This window comes from Heptranchias perlo, unplaced genomic scaffold, assembly GCF_035084215.1.
Source record: "Heptranchias perlo isolate sHepPer1 unplaced genomic scaffold, sHepPer1.hap1 HAP1_SCAFFOLD_480, whole genome shotgun sequence".
Taxonomy (NCBI): domain Eukaryota; kingdom Metazoa; phylum Chordata; class Chondrichthyes; order Hexanchiformes; family Hexanchidae; genus Heptranchias; species Heptranchias perlo.
Genome location: NW_027139495.1, coordinates 73,064 through 95,310, shown reverse-complemented (window position 1 = coordinate 95,310; position 22,247 = coordinate 73,064). Strand labels below are relative to the sequence as shown.

The following is a 22,247-nucleotide window of genomic DNA, read 5'->3' as shown; positions in this document are numbered from 1 at the left end:
TACCCTCTCCCTGTCTCTCTCACCACTCTCTCTCTCTCACCCTCTCCCTGTCTCTCTCTCACTGTCTCTCTCTCTCCTGTCTCTCTCACACCCTGTCTCCTGTCTCTCTCACCCTCTCCCTGTCTCTCTCACACTGTCTCTCTCTCTCACCCTCTCCCTGTCCTCTCTCACACTGTCTCTCTCTCTCACCCCTCTCCCTGTCTCTCTCACACGTCTCTCTCTCTCCTGTCTCTCACACTGTCTCTCTCTCACCCTCTCCCTGTCTCTCTCACACTGTCTCTCTCTCTCACCCTCTCCCTGTCTCTCTCACCCTCTCCCTGTCTCTCTCACACTGTCCTCTCTCTCATCCCTCTCCCTGTCTCTCTCACACTGTCTCTCTCTCTCACCCTCTCCCTGTCTCTCTCACACTGTCTCTCTCCTCACCCTCTCCCTGTCTCTCTCACCCTCTCCCTGTCTCTCTCACACTGTCTCTCTCTCACCCTCTCCCTGTCTCTCTCACACTGTCTCTCTCTCTCATCCTCTCCATGTCTCTCTCACACTGTCTCTCTCTCTCACCCTCTCCCTGTCTCTCTCACCCTCTCCCTGTCTCTCTCACACTGTCTCTCTCTCTCACCCTCTCCCTGTCTCTCTCACACTGTCTCTCTCTCTCACCCCTCTCCCTGTCTCTCTCACACTGTCTCTCTCTCTCACCCTCTCCCTGTCTCTCTCACACTGTCTCTCTCTCTCACCTCTCTCCTGTCTCTCTCACCCTCTCCCTGTCTCTCTCACTCTGTCTCTCTCCTCTCACCCTCTCCCTGTCTCTCTCTCCCTCTCCCTGTCTCTCTCGACCCTCTCCCTGTCTCTCTCACACTGTCTCTCTCTCTCACCCTCTCCCTGTCTCTCTCACCCTGCTCCCTGTCTCTCTCACCCTCTCCCTGTCTCTCTCACCCTCCCTGTCTCTCTCACCCTCTCCCTGTCTCTCTCACCCTCTCCCTGTCTCTCTCACCCTCTCCCTGTCTCTCTCACCCTCTCCCTGTCTCTCTCACACTGTCTCTCTCTCTCACCCTCTCCCTGTCTCTCTCACACTGTCTCTCTCTCACCCTCTCCCTGTCTCTCTCACACTGTCTCTCTCTCTCACCCTCTCCCTGTCTCTCTCACACCCTCTCCCTGTCTCTCTCACACTGTCTCTCTCTCTCACCCTCTCCCTGTCTCTCTCTCCCTCTCCCTGTCTCTCTCACCCTCTCCCTGTCTCTCTCACACTGTCTCTCTCTCTCACCCTCTCCCTGTCTCTCTCACCCTCTCCCTGTCTCTCTCACCCTCTCCCTGTCTCTCTCACCCTCTCTCCCTTCTCTCTCACACCTCTCCCTGTCTCTCTCACCCTCTCCCTGTCTCTCTCACCCTCTCCCTGTCTCTCTCACCCTCTCCCTGTCTCTCTCACCCTCTCCCTCTCTCTCTCACACTGTCTCTCTCTCTCACCCTCTCCCTGTCTCTCTCACACCTGTCTCTCTCTCTCTCCCTCTCCCTGTCTCTCTCACACTGTCTCTCTCTCACCCTCTCCTTGTCTCTCTCACACTGTCTCTCTCTCACCCTCTCCCTGTCTCTCTCACACTGTCTCCTCTCTCACCCTCTCCCTGTCTCTCTCACCCCTCTCCCTGTCTCTCTCACCCTCTCCCTTTCTCTCTCACCCTCTCCCTGTCTCTCTCACCCTGTCTCTCTCTCACCCTCTCCCTGTCTCTCTCACACTGTCTCTCTCTCACCTCTCCCTGTCTCTCTCACACTGTCTCTCTCTCTCACCCTCTCCCTGTCTCTCTCACCCTCTCCCTGTCTCTCTCACCCTCTCCCTGTCTCTCTCACACTGTCTCTCTCTCACCCTCTCCCTGTCTCTCTCACACTGTCTCTCTCTCTCACCCTCTCCCTGTCTCTCTCACCCTCTCCCTGTCTCTCTCACCCTCTCCTGTCTCTCCCTCTCCCTCTCTCTCACCCTCTCCCTGTCTCTCTCACCTCTCCCTGTCTCTCTCACCCTCTCCCTGTCTCTCTCACACTGTCTCTCTCTCTCACCCTCTCCCTGTCTCTCTCACACTGTCTCTCTCTCTCAACCCTCTCCCTGTCTCTCTCACCCTCTCCCTGTCTCTCTTACCCTCTCCCTGTCTCTCTCACCTCTCTCCCTGTCTCTCTCACCCTCTCCCTGTCTCTCTCACACTGTCTCTCTCTCTCACCCTCTCCCTGTCTCTCTCACACTGTCTCTCTCTCTCACCCTCTCCCTGTCTCTCTCACCCTCTCCCTGTCTCTCTCACTCCTCTCCCTGTCTCTCTTACCCTCTCCCTGTCTCTCTTCACCCTCTCCCTGTCTCTCTCACCCTCTCCCTCTCTCTCTCATCCTCTCCCTGTCTCTCTCACACTGGCTCTCTCTCTCACCCTCTCCCTGTCTCTCTCACCCTCTCCCTGTCTCTCTCACCCTCTCCCTGTCTCTCTCACACTGTCTCTCTCTCACCCTCTCCCTGTCTCTCTCACACTGTCTCTCTCTCACCCTCTCCCTGTCTCTCTCACACTGGCTCTCTCTCTCACCCTCTCCCTGTCTCTCTCACCCTCTCCCTGTCTCTCTCACCCTCTCCCTCTCTCTCTCTCTCACCTCTCCCTGTCTCTCTCACCCTCTCCCTGTCTCTCTCATCCCTCTCCCTGTCTCTCTCACACTGCTCTCTCTCTCTCCCTGTCTCTCTCACCCTCTCCCTGTCTCTCTCACCCTCTCCCTGTCTCTCTCACCCTCTCCCTGTCTCTCTCACACTGTCTCTCTCTCACCCTCTCCCTGTCTCTCTCACACTGTCTCTCTCTCACCCTCTCCCTGTCTCTCTCACACTGTCTCTCTCTCTCACCCTCTCCCTGTCTCTCTCACACTGTCTCTCTCTCATCCTCTCCCTGTCTCTCTCACACTGTCTCTCTCTCACCCTCTCCCTGTCTCTCTCACACTGTCTCTCTCTCTCACCCTCTCCCTGTCTCTCTCACCCTCTCCCTGTCTCTCTCACCCTCTCCCTCTCTCTCTCACACTGTCTCTCTCTCTCACCCTCTCCCTGTCTCTCTCACACTGTCTCTCTCTCTCACCCTCTCCCTGTCTCTCTCACCCTCTCCCTGTCTCTCTCACCCTCTCCCTCTCTCTCTCACACTGTCTCTCTCTCTCACCCTCTCCCTGTCTCTCTCACACTGTCTCTCTCTCTCACCCTCTCCCTGTCTCTCTCACACTGTCTCTCTCTCTCACCCTCTCCCTTGTCTCTCTCACACTGTCTCTCTCTCTCACCCCTCTCCCTGTCTCTCTCACACTGTCTCTCTCTCTCACCCTCTCCCTGTCTCTCTCACACTGTCTCTCTCTCACCCTCTCCCTGTCTCTCTCACACTGTCTCTCTCTCACCCTCTCCCTGTCTCTCCCACACTGTCTCTCTCTCACCCCTCTCCCTGTCTCTCTCACACTGTCTCTCTCTCACCCCTCTCCCTGTCTCTCCACACTGTCTCTCTCTCACCCTCTCCCTCTCTCTCTCACACTGTCTCTCTCTCTCACCCTCTCCCTGTCTCTCTCACACTGTCTCTCTCTCTCACCCTCTCCCTGTCTCTCTCACACTGTCTCTCTCTCACCCTCTCCTTGTCTCTCTCACACTGTCTCTCTCTCACCCTCTCCCTGTCTCTCTCACACTGTCTCTCTCTCACCCTCTCCCTGTCTCTCTCACACTGTCTCTCTCTCATCCTCTCACTGTCTCTCTCACACTGTCTCTCTCTCACCCCTCTCCCTGTCTCTCTCACACTGTCTCTCTCTCACCCTCTCCCTGTCTCCTCTCACCCTCTCCCTGTCTCTCTCTCACCCTCTCCCTGTCTCTCTCACCCTCTCCCTGTCTCTCACCCTCTCCCTGTCTCTCTCACACTGTCTCTCTCTCTCACCCTCTCCCTGTCTCTCTCACACTGTCTTTCTCTCTCACCCTCTCCCTGTCTCTCTCACACTGTCTCTCTCTCTCACCCTCTCCTGTCTCTCTCACACTGTCTCTCTCTCTCACCCTCTCCCTGTCTCTCTCACCCTCTCCCTGTCTCTCTCACCCTCTCCCTGTCTCTCTCACACTGTCTCTCTCTCTCACCCTCTCCCTGTCTCTCTCACACTGTCTCTCTCTCTCTCACCCTCTCCCTGTCTCTCTCACACTGTCTCTCTCTCACCCTCTCCCTGTCTCTCTCACACTGTCTCTCTCTCTCATCCTCTCCCAGTCTCTCTCACACTGTCTCTCTCTCACCCTCTCCTGTCTCTCTCACACTGTCTCTCTCTCATCCTCTCCCTGTCTCTCTCACACTCTCTCTCTCTCACCCTCTCCCTGTCTCTCTCACACTCTCTCTCTCTCACCCTCTCCCTGTCTCTCTCACACTGTCTCTCTCTCACCCTCTCCCTGTCTCTCTCACACTGTCTCTCTCTCACCCTCTCCCTGTCTCTCTCACCCTCTCCTGTCTCTCTCTCACCCTCTCCCTGTCTCTCTCACACTGTCTCTCTCTCTCACCCTCTCCCTGTCTCTCTCACACTGTCTCTCTCTCTCACCCTCTCCCTGTCTCTCTCACACTGTCTCTCTCTCTCACTCCTCTCCCTGTCTCTCTCACACTGTCTCTCTCTCACCCTCTCACTGTCTCTCTCACACTGTCTCTCTCTCTCACCCTCTCCCTGTCTCTCTCACACTGTCTCTCTCTCACCACTCTCCCTGTCTCTCTCACACTGTCTCTCTCTCTCACCCTCTCCCTGTCTCTCTCACACTGTCTCTCTCTCTCTCCCTCTCCCTGTCTCTCTCACACTGTCTCTCTCTCTCACCCTCTCCCTGTCTCTCTCACACTGTCTCTCTCTCTCACCCTCTCCCTGTCTCTCTCACACTGTCTCTCTCTCACCCTCTCCCTGTCTCTCTCACACTGTCTCCCTCTCACCCTCTCCCTGTCTCTCTCACCCTCTCCCTGTCTCTCTCACACTGTCTCTCTCTCTCACCCCTCTCCCTGTCTCTCTCACACTGTCTCTCTCTCTCACCCTCTCCCTGTCTCTCTCACACTGTCTCTCTCTCACTCCTCTCCCTGTCTCTCTCACACTGGCTCTCTCTCTCACCCTCTCCCTGTCTCTCTCACACTGTCTCTCTCTCTCACCCTCTCCCTGTCTCTCTCACACTGTCTCTCTCTCACCCTCTCCCTGTCTCTCTCACACTGTCTCTCTCTCTCACCCTCTCCCTGTCTCTCTCACACTGTCTCTCTCTCTCTCCCTCTCCCTGTCTCTCTCACCCTCTCCCTGTCTCTCTCACACTGTCTCTCTCTCTCACCCTCTCCCTGTCTCTCTCACACTGTCTCTCTCTCTCACCCTCTCCCTGTCTCTCTCACCCTCTCCCTGTCTCTCTCACACTGTCTCTCTCTCTCACCCTCTCCCTGTCTCTCTCACCCTCTCCCTGTCTCTCTCACCCTCTCCCTGTCTCTCTCACACTGTCTCTCTCTCACACCCTCTCCCTGTCTCTCTCACACTGTCTCTCTCTCTCACCCTCTCCCTGTCTCTCTCACACTGTCTCTCTCTCACCCTCTCCCAGTCTCTCTCACACTGTCTCTCTCTCTCACCCTCTCCCTGTCTCTCTCACACTGTCTCTCTCTCATCCTCTCCCTGTCTCTCTCACACTGTCTCTCTCACCCTCTCCCTCTCCCCCACCCACCGTCTCTCTCTCTCGCTCCCTCAATGTCTCTCCTTTCTCACCCTTCTCTCTCTCTCTCTCTCTCTCCTGTCTCTCTCTCTCCCACCCTCACCATCTCCCTCTCTCTCCCTCTCTCTCCCTGTTTCCCTCTCTTTCTCTCTCTCTCTCTTCACTCCCTCTCTCTCTTTCTCTCTCCCTGTCACTTCCTCACCATCTCTCTCTCTCACCCTTCTGTCTCCCTGTCTGCCTCTCTCGTTCTCTGTCTCTCTTTTTCTCTCTCTCACCCTTCTGCCCCCCACTCTCTCTCTCACGGTCTCTCTTCTTCCTTTCTTTCACTCTCTTTCACCATCTCTCTCTCCATGTCAGTCTCTCCCTGTCTCGTTCTCTCCCTTTTCGTCACCTCCTGTTTTAAAGTCCCCCTCTGTCCACCACACACCATCTCAATATGGCTTGGACTCTAATTTTCGACGACTGTTATTGTCGATCACAAAAAAACAAAATTTAATCTCCACCATTCATTCATTCTCTCCCCAACTTCTAACACTCTCTCCATCATCTCTCACTATCTCACTATCTCTCCATCCTCTCTCACTATCTCACTCTCTCCATCATCTCTCACCATCTCACACTCTCTCCATCCTCTCTCACTATCTCACTCTCTCCATCATCTCTCACCACTCACACTCTCTCCATCCTCTCATCACTATCTCACTCTCACCATCCTCTCTCACCATATCACACTCTCTCCATCCTCTCTCACTATCTCACTCTCTTCATCCTCTCTCACTATCTCACTCTCCATCCTCTCTCACTGTCACACTCCTCCATCCTCTCACTATCTCACTCTCTCCATCCTCTCTCACTACTCACACTCTCCATCCTCTCTCACTATCTCACTCTCTCCATCCTCTCTCACTATCTCACTCTCTCCATCCTCTCTCACTAACACACCTCTCCATCCTCTCTCACTATCTCACTCTCTCCATCCTCTCTCACTATCTCACTCTCTCCATCCTCTCTCACTATCTCACTCTCTCCATCCTCTCTCACTATCACACTCTCTCCATCCTCTCTCACTATCTCACTCTCTCCATCCTCTCTCACTATCTCACTCTCTCCATCCTCTCTCACTATCTCACTCTCTCCATCCCTCTCACTATCTCACTCTCTCCATCCTCTCTCACTATCTCACTCTCTCCATCCTCTCTCACTATCTCACTCTCTCCATCCTCTCTCACTATCTCACTCTCCCATCCTCTCTCACAACTCACTCTCTCCATCCTCTCTCACTATCTCACTCTCTCCATCCTCTCTCACTATCCACTCTCTCCATCCTCTCTCACTATCTCACTCTCTCTCCATCCTCACTCACTATCTCACTCTCTCCATCCTCTCTCACTATCTCACTCTCCTCCATCCTCTCTCACTATCACACTCTCTCCATCCTCTCTCACTATCTCACTCTCTCCATCCTCTCTCACTATCTCACTCTCTCCATCCTCTCTCACTATCTCACTCTCTCCATCCTCTCTCACTATCTCACTCTCTCCATCCTCTCTCACTATCTCACTCTCTCCATCCTCTCTCACTATCTCACTCTCTCCATCCTCTCTCACTATCTCACTCTCTCCTCCTCTCTCACTATCTCACTCTCACCATCCTCTCTCACTATCTCACTCTCATCCATCCTCTCTCACTATCTCACTCTCTCCATCCTCTCTCACTATCTCACTCTCTCCATCCTCTCTCACTATCTCACTCTCTCCATCCTCTCTCACTATCACACTCTCTCCATCTCTCTCACTCACACTCTCTCCATCCTCTCTCACTATCTCACTCTCTCCATCCTCTCTCACTATCTCACTCTCTCCATCCTCTCTCACTATCTCACTCTCTCCATCCTCTCTCACTATCTCACTCTCTCCATCCTCTCTCACTATCTCACTCTCTCCATCCTCTCTCACTATCTCACTCTCTCCATCCTCTCTCACTATCTCACTCTCTCCATCCTCTCTCACTATCTCACTCTCTCCATCCTCTCTCACTATCTCACTCTCTCCATCCTCTCTCACTATCTCACTCTCTCCATCCTCTCTCACTATCTCACTCTCTCCATCCTCTCTCACTATCTCACTCTCTCCATCCTCTCTCACTATCTCACTCTCTCCATCCTCTCTCACTATCTCACTCTCTCCATCCTCTCTCACTATCTCACTCTCTCCATCCTCTCTCACTATCTCACTCTCTCCATCCTCTCTCACTATCTCACTCTCTCCATCCTCTCTCACTATCTCACTCTCTCCATCCTCTCTCACTATCTCACTCTCTCCATCCTCTCTCACTATCTCACTCTCTCCATCCTCTCTCACTATCTCACTCTCTCCATCCTCTCTCACTATCTCACTCTCTCCATCCTCTCTCACTATCTCACTCTCTCCATCCTCTCTCACTATCTCACTCTCTCCATCCTCTCTCACTATCTCACTCTCTCCATCCTCTCTCACTATCTCACTCTCTCCATCCTCTCTCACTATCTCACTCTCTCCATCCTCTCTCACTATCTCACTCTCTCCATCCTCTCTCACTATCTCACTCCTCTCCATCCTCTCTCACTATCTCACTCTCTCCATCCTCTCTCACTATCTCACTCTCTCCATCCTCACTCACTATCTCACTCTCTCCATCCTCTCTCACTATCTCACTCTCTCCATCCTCTCTCACTATCTCACTCTCTCCATCCTCTCTCACTATCTCACTCTCTCCACCACTCTCACTATCTCACTCTCTCCATCCTCACTCACTATCTCACTCTCTCCATCCTCTCTCACTATCTCACTCACTCCATCCTCTCTCACTATCTCACTCTCTCCATCCTCTCTCACTATCTCACTCTCTCCATCCTCTCTCACTATCTCACTCTCTCCATCCTCTCTCACTATCTCACTCTCTCCATCCTCTCTCACTATCTCACTCTCTCCATCCTCTCTCACTATCTCACTCTCTCCATCCTCTCTCACTATCTCACTCTCTCCATCCTCTCTCACTATCTCACTCTCTCTCCATCCTCTCTCACACTCTCACTCTCTCCATCCTCTCTCACTATCTCACTCTCTCCATCCTCTCTCACTATCTCACTCTCTCCATCCTCTCTCACTATCTCACTCTCACCCATCCTCTCTCACTATCACACTCTCTCCATCCTCTCTCACTATCTCACTCTCTCCATCCTCTCTCACTATCTCACTCTCTCCATCCTCTCTCACTATCTCACTCTCTCCATCCTCTCTCACTATCTCACTCTCTCCATCCTCTCTCACTATCTCACTCTCTCCATCCTCTCTCACTATCTCACTCTCTCCATCCTCTCTCACTATCTCACTCTCTCCATCCTCTCTCACTATCTCACTCTCTCCATCCTCTCCTCACTATCTCACTCTCTCCATCCTCTCTCACTATCTCACTCTCTCCATCCTCTCTCACAATCTCACTCTCTCCATCCTCTCTCACTATCTCACTCTCTCCATCCTCTCTCACTATCCTCTCTCCATCCTCTCTCACATCTCACTCTCTCCATCCTCTCTCACTATCTCACTCTCTCCATCCTCTCTCACTATCTCACTCTCTCCATCCTCTCTCACTATCTCACTCTCTCCATCCTCTCTCACTATCTCACTCTCTCCCATCCTCATCTCACTATCTCACTCTCTCCATCCTCTCTCACATCTCACTCTCTCCATCCTCTCTCACTATCTCACTCTCTCCATCTCTCTCACTATCTCACTCTCTCCATCCTCTCTCACTATCTCACTCTCTCCATCCTCTCTCACTACCACCCTCAACCTCTCTCACAACTCACCTCTCCATCCTCTCACACTAACACACTCCTCATCCATCCTCTCTCACTATCTCACTCTCTCCATCCTCTCTCACTATCTCACTCTCTCCATCCTCTCTCACTATCTCACACTCTCCATCCCACACACACAATCTCACTCTCTCCATCCTCTCTCACTATCTCACTCTCTCCATCCTCTCTCACTATCTACTCTCTCCATCCTCTCTCACTATCTCACTCTCTCCATCCTCTCTCACTATCTCACTCTCTCCATCCTCTCTCACTATCTCACTCTCTCCATCCTCTCTCACTATCTCACTCTCTCCATCCTCTCTCACTACTCACTCTCTCCATCCTCTCTCACTATCTCACTCTCTCCATCCTCTCTCACTATCTCACTCTCTCCATCCTCTCCCACTATCTCACTCTCTCCATCCTCTCTCACTATCTCACTCTCTCCATCCTCTCTCACTATCTCACTCTCTCCATCCTCTCTCACTATCTCACTCTCTCCATCCTCTCTCACTATCTCACTCTCATCCATCCTCTCTCACTATCTCACTCTCTCCATCCTCTCTCACTATCTCACTCTCTCCATCCTCTCTCACTATCTCACTCTCTTCCATCCTCTCTCACTATCTCACTCCTCACCTCTCACCATCACTCTCTCACTCCTCATCCCCTCACAATCTCATTCTCTCCATCCTCTCTCACTATCTCACTCTCTCCATCCTCTCTCACTATCTCACTCTCTCCATCCTCTCTCACTACCTCACTCTCTCCAACCACTCTCACTATCTCACTCCTCCATCCTCTTCACACACACACACTCCACCTCACTCACACTCACCTCTCATCCCTCCACCTACTACTCACACCACCTCTCTCACATCACACACTCAACCAACCTCACACACTATCACACACACACCCATCCTCTCACACAACTCACTCTCTCCATCCTCTCTCACTATCTCACTCTCTCCATCTCTCTCACTATCTCACTCTCTCCATCCTCTCTCACTATCTCACTCTCTCATCCTCTCTCACTATCTCACTCTCTCATCCTCTCTCACATCTCACACTCTCCATCCTCTCTCACATCTCACTCTCTCCACATCTCTCACTATCTCACTCTCTCCACACCCTCTCACAACTCACACTCACCAACCACTCACACAACACACACCCACCATCCCACACACAACCACACTCTCCATCCTCTCCCACTATCTCACACACTCCATCCTCTCTCACTATCTCACTCTCTCCATCCTCCTCTCACAACTCACTCTCACCATCCTCTCTCACCATCTCACTCTCTCCATCCTCTCTCACTATCTCACTCCTCCATCCACACCACTATCTCACTCTCACCACACTCACAATCTCACTCACTCCATCTCACCACACCACTCCTCACCTCACACACAATCTCACTCTCCCAACCACACACACTAACACACCCTCACACACTCTCACTATCTCACTCTCACCATCCTCTCTCACTATCTCACTCTCATCCATCCTCTCCACATCTCACTCACTCCAACCTCTCCCACTATCACACTCTCTCCATCCTCTCTCACCATCTCACTCTCTCCAACCTCACCCACTATCTCACTCTCTCACCTCTCTCACTATCTCACTCTCTCCATCCTCACCACACACTATCTCACTCCACTCCCACCAACACTCACAACCACCCACTCTCCAACCTCACCCACTCACACCACACACACACCACCACTCACATCCACACCCCAACCTCCTCACTATCTCACTCTCCTCCATCCCCTCACACCAACACACTCACACCATCCTCTCTCACTATCTCACTCACACCACCTCTCTCACTACTCACACTCTCCATCCACTCCACAACTCACTCTCACCATCCTCTCTCACTATCTCACTCTCTCCATCCTCTCTCACTATCTCACTCTCTCTCCATCCTCTCACAACACATCTCACTCTCTCCATCCTCTCTCACTATCACACTCCTCTCCATCCCTCCCACTATCTCACTCTCTCCATCCTCTCCACTATCTCACTCTCTCCATCCTCACTCACTATCTCACTCTCTCCATCACTCTCACTATCTCACACTCACCATCCTCTCTCACAATCTCACACTCACCAACCACTCTCACAATCACACACTCACTCCACACCTCACTCACTATCTCACTCTCTCCATCCCTCTCACTATCACACTCTCTCCATCCTCTCACACTATCTCACCTCTCCATCCTCTCTCACAATCTCACTCTCATCCATCCTCTCTCACTATCTCACCTCCCACCTCTCCACACCACTCACCCATCCACACTCACATCACACCTCTCCATCCTCTCTCACTATCTCACTCTCTCCATCCTCCCACACATCTCACTCTCTCCATCCTCTCTCACTATCTCACTCTCTCCACCTCACTCACAACACACACACCCATCCTCTCCACATCTCACACTCTCCATCTCTCTCACTATCTCACTCTCTCCATCCTCTCTCACTATCTCACTCTCTCCATCCTCTCTCACTATCTCACACTCTCCATCCTCTCTCACATCTCACTCTCTCCATCCTCTCTCACTATCACACTCTCTCCATCCTCTCTCACTATCTCACTCTCTCCATCCTCTCTCACTATCTCACTCTCTCCATCCTCTCTCACTATCTCACTCCTCCAACCTCTCTCACTATCTCACTCTCTCCATCCTCTCTCACTATCTCACTCTCTCCATCCTCTCTCACTATCTCACTCTCTCCATCCTCTCTCACTATCTCACTCTCTCCATCCTCTCACCCACACCACACACTCCATCCTCTCTCACTATCTCACTCTCTCCATCCTCACTCACTATCTCACTCTCTCCATCCTCTCTCACTATCTCACTCTCTCCATCCTCACTCACTATCCACTCTCTCCATCCTCTCACACTATCCACACTCCATCCTCTCTCACTATCTCACACTCTCCATCCACTCCCACTATCTCACTCTCTCCATCCTCTCTCACTATCACACTCTCTCCATCCTCTCTCACTATCTCACTCTCTCCATCCTTCCTCACTATCTCACTCTCTCCATCCTCTCTCACTATCTCACACTCTCCATCCTCTCTCACTATCTCACTCTCTCCATCCTCTCTCACTATCTCACTCTCTCCATCCTCTCTCACTATCTCACTCTCTCCATCCTCTCCACAATCTCACTCTCTCCATCCTCTCTCACTATCTCACTCTCTCCATCCTCACTCACTATCTCACTCTCTCCATCCTCTCACACTATCTCACTCTCTCCATCCTCTCTCACTATCTCACTCTCTCCATCCTCTCTCACTATCTCACTCTCTCCATCCTCTCTCCACTATCTCACTCTCTCCATCCTCTCTCACTATCTCACTCCTCTCCATCCTCTCTCACTATCACACTCTCTCCATCCTCTCTCACTACTCACTCTCTCGATCCTCTCTCACTATCTCACTCTCTCCATCCTCTCTCACTATCTCACTCTCTCCATCCTCTCTCACTATCTCACTCTCTCCATCCTCTCTCACTATCTCACTCTCTCCATCCTCTCCCACTATCTCACTCTCTCCATCCTCTCCACTATCCACTCTCACTCCATCCTCACACACTAACACACTCTCCATCCTCTCTCACTATCTCACTCTCTCCATCCTCACACACTATCTCACACTCTCCATCCTCTCTCACTATCTCACTCTCTCTCCATCCTCTCTCACTATCTCACTCTCTCCATCCTCTCTCACTATCTCACTCTCTCCATCCTCTCCCACTATCTCACTCTCTCCATCCTCTCTCACTATCTCACTCTCTCTCACCATCCTCTCTCACTAACTCACTCTCACACCATCCTCTCTCACTATCTCACTCTCTCCATCCTCTCTCACTATCTCACTCTCTCCATCCTCTCTCACTATCTCACCCTCACCATCCTCTCTCACTAACTCACTCTCACACCATCCTCTCCACTATCTCACTCTCTCCATCCTCCCTCACTATCACACTCTCCATCCTCTCTCACTATCACACTCTCTCCATCCTCTCTCACTATCTCACTCTCTCCATCCTCTCTCACTATCTCACTCTCTCCATCCTCTCTCACTATCTCACTCTCTCCATCCTCTCTCACTATCTCACTCTCTCCATCCTCTCTCACTATCTCACTCTCTCCATCCTCTCTCACTATCTCACTCTCTCCATCCCTCTCACTATCTCACTCTCTCCATCCTCTCTCACTATCTCACTCTCTCCATCCTCTCTCACTATCTCACTCTCTCCATCCTCTCTCACTATCTCACTCTCTCCATCCTCTCTCACTATCACACTCTCTCCATCCTCTCTCACTATCTCACTCTCTCCATCCTCTCTCACTATCTCACTCTCTCCATCCTCTCTCACTATCTCACTCTCTCCATCCTCTCTCACTATCTCACTCTCTCCATCCTCTCACTATCTCACTCTCTCCATCCTCTCTCACTATCTCACTCTCTCCATCCTCTCTCACTACCACAATCTCACTCTCTCCATCCTCTCTCACCATCTCACTCTCTCCATCCTCTCTCACTATCTCACTCTCTCCATCCTCTCTCACTATCTCACTCTCCTCCATCCTCACTCACGATCTCACTCTCTCCATCCTCTCTCACTATCTCACTCTCTCCATCCTCTCTCACTATCTCACTCTCTCCATCCTCTCTCACTATCTCACTCTCTCCATCCTCTCTCACTATCTCACTCTCTCCATCCTCTCTCACTATCTCACTCTCTCACATCTCTCACTACTCACTCTCACCATCCACACTCACTATCTCACTCTCTCCATCCTCTCTCACTATCCACTCTCTCCATCCTCTCTCACTATCTCACTCTCTCCATCCTCTCTCACTATCTCACTCTCTCCATCCTCTCTCACTATCTCATTCTCTCCATCCTCTCTCACTATCTCACTCTCACCATCCTCTCTCACTATCTCACTCACTCCATCCTCTCTCACTATCTCACTCTCTCACCATCCTCTCTCACTATCTCACTCTCTCCATCCTCACTCACTATCTCACTCTCTCCATCCTCTCTCACTATCTCACTCTCTCCATCCTCTCTCACTATCTCACTCTCTCCATCCTCTCTCACTATCTCACTCTCTCCATCCTCTCTCACTATCTCACTCTCTCCATCCTCTCTCACTATCTCACTCTCTCCATCCTCTCTCACTATCTCACTCTCTCCATCCTCTCTCACTATCTCACTCTCTCCATCCTCTCTCACTATCTCACTCTCTCCATCCTCTCTCACTTCTCACTCTCTCCATCCTCTCTCACTATCTCACTCTCTCCATCCTCTCTCACTATCTCACTCTCTCCATCCTCTCTCACTATCTCACTCTCTCCATCCTCTCTCACTATCTCACTCTCTCCATCCTCTCTCACTATCTCACTCTCTCCATCCTCTCTCACTACTCACTCTCTCCATCCTCTCTCACTATCTCACTCCTCCATCCTCTCTCACTATCACACTCTCTCCATCCTCTCTCACTATCTCACTCTCTCCATCCTCTCTCACTATCTCACTCTCTCCATCCTCTCTCACTATCACACACTCTCCATCCTCTCACACTATCTCACTCACTCCATCCTCTCTCACTATCTCACTCTCACCATCCTCACTCACTATCTCACTCTCTCCCATCCTCTCCCTCACTATCTCACTCTCTCCATCCTCCTCACACTATCTCACTCTCTCCATCCTCTCTCACATCTCACTCCTCTCCATCCTCCTCACTATCTCACTCTCTCCATCCTCACTCACTATCTCACTCTCTCCATCCTCTCTCACTATTCACTCTCTCCATCCTCTCTCACTATCTCACTCTCACCATCCTCACTCACTATCTCACCTCTCTCCATCCTCACTCACTATCTCACTCTCTCCATCCTCCCTCACTACTCACCTCTCCATCCTCTCTCACATCACTCTCTCCATCCTCTCCACTATCCACTCTCCATCCTCTCTCACTATCTCACTCTCCTCCATCCTCTCTCACTATCACACTCTCTCCATCCCTCTCACTACTCACCACTCCACCTCACTCACAATCACACTCTCACCATCCTCACTCACTATCTCACTCTCACACTCCTCTCTCACTATCCACTCCTCCATCCTCTCTCACTATCTCACTCTCTCCATCCTCTCTCACTATCTCACTCTCTCCATCCTCTCTCACTGTCTCACACTCTCTCCATCCTCTCTCACTATCTCACTCTCTCCATCCTCTCTCACTGTCTCACACTCTCTCCATCCTCTCTCACTATCTCACTCTCTCCATCCTCTCTCACGATCTCACTCTCTCGATCCTCACTCACTATCTCACTCTCTCCATCCTCTCTCACTATCTCACTCTCTCCATCCTCTCTCACTATCTCACTCTCTCCATCCTCTCTCACTATCTCACTCTCTCCATCCTCTCTCACTATCTCACTCTCTCCATCCTCTCTCACTATCTCACTCTCTCCAACCTCTCTCACTATCTCACTCTCTCCATCCTCTCTCACTATCTCACTCTCTCCATCCTCTCTCACTATCTCACTCTCTCCATCCTCTCTCACTATCTCACTCTCTCCATCCTCTCTCACTATCTCACTCTCTCCATTCTCTCTCACTATCTCACTCTCTCCATCCTCTCTCACTATCTCACTCTCTCCATCCTCTCTCACGATCTCACTCTCTCCATCCTCTCTCACGATCTCACTCTCTCCATCCTCTCTCACTATCTCACTCTCTCCATCCTCTCTCACTATCTCACTCTCTCCATCCTCTCTCACTATCTCACTCTCTCCATCCTCTCTCACTATCTCACTCTCTCCATCCTCTCTCACTATCTCACTCTCTCCATCCTCTCTCACTATCTCACTCTCTCCATCCTCTCTCACTATCTCACTCTCTCCATCCTCTCTCACTATTTCACTCTCTCCATCCTCTCTCACTATCTCACTCTCTCCATCCTCTCTCACTATCTCACTCTCTCCATCCTCTCTCACTATCTCACTCTCTCCATCCTCTCTCACTATTTCACTCTCTCCATCCTCTCTCACTATCTCACTCTCTCCATCCTCTCTCACGATCTCACTCTCTCCATCCTCTCTCACTATCTCACTCTCTCCATCCTCTCTCACTATCTCACTCTCTCCATCCTCTCTCACTATCTCACTCTCTCCATCCTCTCTCACGATCTCACTCTCTCCATCCTCTCTCACTATCTCACTCTCTCCATCCTCTCTCACTATCTCACTCTCTCCATCCTCTCTCACTATCTCACTCTCTCCATCCTCTCTCACTATCTCACTCTCTCCATCCTCTCTCACTATCTCACTCTCTCCATCCTCTCTCACTATCTCACTCTCTCCATCCTCTCTCACTATCTCACTCTCTCCATTCTCTCTCACTATCTCACTCTCTCCATCCTCTCTCACTATCTCACTCTCTCCATCCTCTCTCACTATCTCACTCTCTCCATCCTCTCTCACTATCTCACTCTCTCCATCCTCTCTCACTATCACTCTCTCTCCATCCTCTCCCACTATCTCACTCTCTCCATCCTCTCTCACTATCTCACTCTCTCCATCCTCTCTCACTATCTCACTCTCTCCATCCTCTCTCACTATCTCACTCTCTCCATCCTCTCTCACTATCTCACTCTCTCCATCCTCTCTCACTATCTCACTCTCGCCATCCTCTCTCACTATCTCACTCTCTCCATCCTCTCTCATGATCTCACTCTCTCCATCCTCTCTCACTATCTCACTCTCTCCATCCTCTCTCACTGTCACACTCTCTCCATCCTCTCTCATGATCTCACTCTCTCCATCCTCTCTCACTATCTCACTCTCTCCATCCTCTCTCACGATCTCACTCTCTCCATCCTATCTCACTGTCTCACTCTCTCCATCCTCTCTCACTATCTCACTCTCTCCATCCTCTCTCACTATCTCACTCTCTCCATCCTCTCTCTCCATCTCACTCTCTCCATCCTCTCTCACTATCTCACTCTCTCCATCCTCTCTCACTATCTCACTCTCTCCATCCTCTCTCACCATCTCACTCTCTCCATCCTCTCTCACTATCTCACTCTCTCCATCCTCTCTCACTATCTCACTCTCTCCATCCTCTCTCACTATCTCACTCTCTCCATCCTCTCTCACTATCTCACTCTCTCTCCATCCCCTCTCACTATCTCACTCTCTCCATCCATTCTCACTATCTCACTCTCTCCATCCTCTCTCACTATCTCACTCTCTCTCCATCCTCTCTCACTATCTCAATCTCTCCATCCTCTCTGACTATCCCACTCTCTTCTCCTCTCTGACAATCCCACTCTCTCCATCCTCTCTCACTATCTCCCTCTCTCCATCACTCTCTCAACATCTCACTCTCTCTCCATCCCCTCTCACCATCTCCCTCTCCCCCTTCCTTCCTCTCCCACTCTCTCTCCGCCCCGTTGACTCCGAAGCCTCTTTCTAAGAATCCACCTCCTCGCTTCTCTGTGAGCCACACCCCACAAAACACTCTCATCTGACTGGAACGAGCTCTCAATACGCAGGGGAGGCCCTGCCTGGAACCCTCAGTCAGTGAATCGGGCCAAGAGTTAGAATGTGAAAATTGGAACAAGGCACATCTCCGTCCAACTCTATCCCCCGTCCAAAGCTTGGATCGTCTGGGTGACGAACCGTTACGGACGAGCACCCTGCCCGCACCTCCTCGCTCCGCACTTCCGCCTCCCCGCCCACCCATGCAGCGGAGGGGCGGGGGGGGGCTGGTGGCATTTGCCCCTCGGAAAGAGATGACCCTACCTCTTTGCAGGGACAGCCTGCCCAGGCAGAGCAAGAGGCTCAGCTGCAGCCAAGTCAGACCCCACATCTCGGAGCTGCGAATCTCAGGGTGTGCTGTCGAGGTTTCCTGACCTGTTCTCCAGTTCACATTCGGCCCGTTCGCTGGCTGCTGCCCCCTTTTATCCCTTCGCAGGCAACCCTCTCGGCCAATCCCCTCCGCCGCCCCCGTCCTCCCACCCACCGCAAACTGGCCCACCCCACACGCAAGCTCCACCTCGGCTGATTTGGAAGAACACTTTCCCCAGGTTTATTTTCTGATTCTCGCTCCTCCTCCTCCTCCTCCTCCTTCTCCAACTCGGCTTCAGACGCCCGTGAGAAATACAACACCATTTCTCCAGGACAGAGAGAGAGAGAAAACAAAGACGGAAAAATCAAAGGTCCCATGAGAGCAGGGGTCAGAGTTCGACTGGAGCCGACCGAGCCGAATTCCTGAGCCTGTGAATGCTTGGGGGGAGGGAGACGACCCGACCCCTGAGGCTTCATCCGTTGCCTCCGACGTCCAAGCCTTGCTCGCAGACGGTCCGTTGTCTGGCAGAACTCCCCGTGTGTCTGCTCACCACATTAGATTCCCCGTTTCTGGAATGCCGACAAGCCAGACTTCGTGGGTTTATTGCAAGATTGATGGGAGATTCAGGGAAAGCTCCGGGCTTGTTAATCTCTCTCTCTCTCTCTCTCAGCAAACCTGTTCTCTTTCAGAGTGCTGGACCTGCCCTGGGAGTGTTTGATGGGACAGTGCAGAGGGAGCTTTACTCTGTATCTAACCCTGTACCTGCCCTGGGAGTGTTTGACGGGACAGTGTAGAGGGAGCTTTACTCTGTATCTAACCCTGTACCTGCCCTGGGAGAGTTTGACGGGACAGTGTAGAGGGAGCTTTACTCTGTATCTAACCCTGTACCTGCCCTGGGAGTGTTTGACGGGACAGTGTAGAGGGAGCTTTACTCTGTATCTAACCCTGTACCTGCCCTGGGAGTGTTTGACGGGACAGTGTAGAGGGAGCTTTACTCTGTATCTAACCCTGTACCTGCCCTGGGAGTGTTTGACGGGACAGTGTAGAGGGAGCTTTACTCTGTATCTAACCCTGTACCTGCCCTGGGAGAGTTTGACGGGACAGTGTAGAGGGAGCTTTACTCTGTATCTAACCCTGTACCTGCCCTGGGAGAGTTTGACGGGACAGTGTAGAGGGAGCTTTACTCTGTATCTAACCCTGTACCTGCCCTGGGAGTGTTTGACGGGACAGTGTAGAGGGAGCTTTACTCTGTATCTAACCCTGTACCTGCCCTGGGAGTGTTTGACGGGACAGTGTAGAGGGAGCTTTACTCTGTATCTAACCCTGTACCTGCCCTGGGAGTGTTTGATGGGACAGTGTGGAGGGAGCTTTACTCTGTATCTGACCCTGTACCTGCCCTGGGAGTGTTTGATGGGACAGTGCAGAGGGAGCTTTACTCTGTATCTAACCCTGTACCTGCCCTGGGAGTGTTTGATGGGACGGTGTAGAGGGAGCTTTACTCTGTATCTAACCCTGTACCTGTCCTGGGAGTGTTTGATGGGACAGTGTAGAGGGAGCTTTACTCTGTATCTAACCCTGTACCTGCCCTGGGAGTATTTGATGGGACCGTGTAGAGGGAGCTTTACTCTGTATCTAAACCTGTACCTGCCCTGGGAGTGTTTGACGGGACAGTGTAGAGGGAGCTTTACTCTGTATCTAACCCTGTACCTGCCCTGGGAGTGTTTGACGGGACAGTGTAGAGGGAGCTTTACTCTGTATCTAACCCTGTACCTGCCCTGGGAGTGTTTGACGGGACAGTGTAGAGGGAGCTTTACTCTGTATCTAACCCTGTACCTGCCCTGGGAGTGTTTGACGGGACAGTGTAGAGGGAGCTTTACTCTGTATCTAACCCTGTACCTGCCCTGGGAGTGTTTGATGGGACAGTGTGGAGGGAGCTTTACTCTGTATATCTAACCCGTGCTCTATTGAGGTGGGAGTGTTTGATGTGTTAACGAGTTAAAACGTAGATGGAACGAGACTGTGCAGCTGTTGAGGGAGTTGAGACGAGGCCAGATGGGCTTCCAATCAAATGGTTTCCCTCTTTGAAAACACTCTGAGGCCAAACACAGAATCAGCGACAGTTCAGCAATCCAGAACAGCTGGGATTTGGATTCAATTGATTGCAGATGTTTCTATCTGATCCTCATCAGTGTGAACGCCCAAAGAACCTTCCGGAGTATTGGCCAGACTCTCCGCTCAGTGTCTGTTACCTCCCCGGGTTCCCCTTGGTTTACGTAGAATTACATGGAATGCACAGCACAGAAACAGGCCATTCGGCCCCACTGGTCTATCCCAGTGTTTATCCTCCACACGAGCCTCCTCCCTCCCTACTCCATCTCACCCTCTCACCATCTCCTTCTATTCCTCTCTCCCTCATGTGTTTATCCAGCTTCCCCTTAAATCCATCCACACTATTCACCTCAACTACTCCTTGTGGGAGCGAGTTCCACATTCTCACCACTCTCTGGGGAAAGAAGTTTCTCCTGAATTCCCCTATTGGATTTATTAGTGACTATCTTATATTTATGGCCCCTAGTTCTGGTCTCCCCCACAAGTGTAAACACCTTCTCTCCGTCTACCCTATCGAACCCTTTCATAATCTTAAAGACCTCGATCAGGTCACCCCTCAGTCTTCTCTTTTCTAGAGAAAGGAGCCCCAGTCTGTTCAATCTTTCCTGATAATTATAACCTCTCAGTTCTGGCATCATCCTTATAAATCTTTTTTGCACCTTCTCCAGTGCCTCTAAATCCATTTTATAATATGGAGACCAGAACTGTGCACAGTACTCCAGGTGTGGTCTAACCAAGGTATATGGAGACCAGAACTGTGCACAGTGCTCCAAGTGTGGTCTAACCAAGGTATATGGAGACCAAAACTGTGCACAGTGCTCCAAGTGTGGTCTAACCAAGGTATATGGAGACCAGAACTGTGCACAGTGCTCCAAGTGTGGTCTAACCAAGGTATATGGAGACCAGAACTGTGCACCATACTCCAAGTGTGGTCTAACCAAGGTATATGGAGACCAGATCTGCACACAGTGCTCCAAGTGTGGTCTAACCAAGGTATATGGAGACCAGAACTGTGCACAGTGCTCCAAGTGTGGTCTAACCAAGGTATATGGAGACCAGAACTGTGCACAGTGCTCCAAGTGTGATCTAACTGTGGTACATGGGAACAACACCACCTGCACGTTCCCCTCCAAGTCACACACCATCCCGACTTGGAAATATATCGGCCGTTCCTTCATCGTCGCTGGGTCAGAATCCTGGAACTCCCTTCCTAACAGCACTGTGGGAGAACCTTCACCACACGGACTGCAGCGGTTCAAGAAGGCGGCTCACCACCACCTTCTCAAGGGGCAATTAGGGATGGGCAATAAATGCCGGCCTCGCCAGCGACGCCCACATCCCATGAACAAATATTAAAAAAAATATGGTGACCAGAACTGTGCACAGTGCTCCAAGTGTGGTCTAACCAAGGTATATGGAGACCAGAACTGTGCACAGTGCTCCAAGTGTGGTCTAACCAAGGTCTATGGAGACCAGAACTGTGCACAGTGCTCCAAGTGTGGTCTAACCAAGGTATATGGAGACCAAAACTGTGCATAGTGTTCCAAGGGTGGTCTAACCAAGGTATATGGAGACCAGAACTGTGCACAGTGCTCCAAGTGTGGTCTAACCAAGGTATATGGAGACCAGAACTGTGCACCATACTCCAAGTGTGGTCTAACCAAGGTATATGGAGACCAGAACTGCACACAGTGCTCCAAGTGTGGTCTAACCAAGGTATATGGAGACCAGA

The 22,247-nt window shown here is 51.4% G+C and overlaps 1 protein-coding gene across 1 annotated transcript in view; it reads right to left on the bottom strand.

The window, feature by feature from the left end:
* Positions 1–18,547, bottom strand: part of LOC137313774 (pupal cuticle protein Edg-91-like) — a gene marked incomplete at its 3' end in the record, with an annotated part of 96,374 nt that extends 77,827 nt beyond the window's left edge. Inside the window, exon 1 of the mRNA XM_067979565.1 lies at positions 18,361–18,547. Within this exon, the coding sequence (XP_067835666.1) occupies positions 18,361–18,427 (67 nt within the window). The remainder of the gene's footprint in view (positions 1–18,360) is intronic.
* Positions 18,548–22,247: the final 3,700 nt, after the last annotated feature.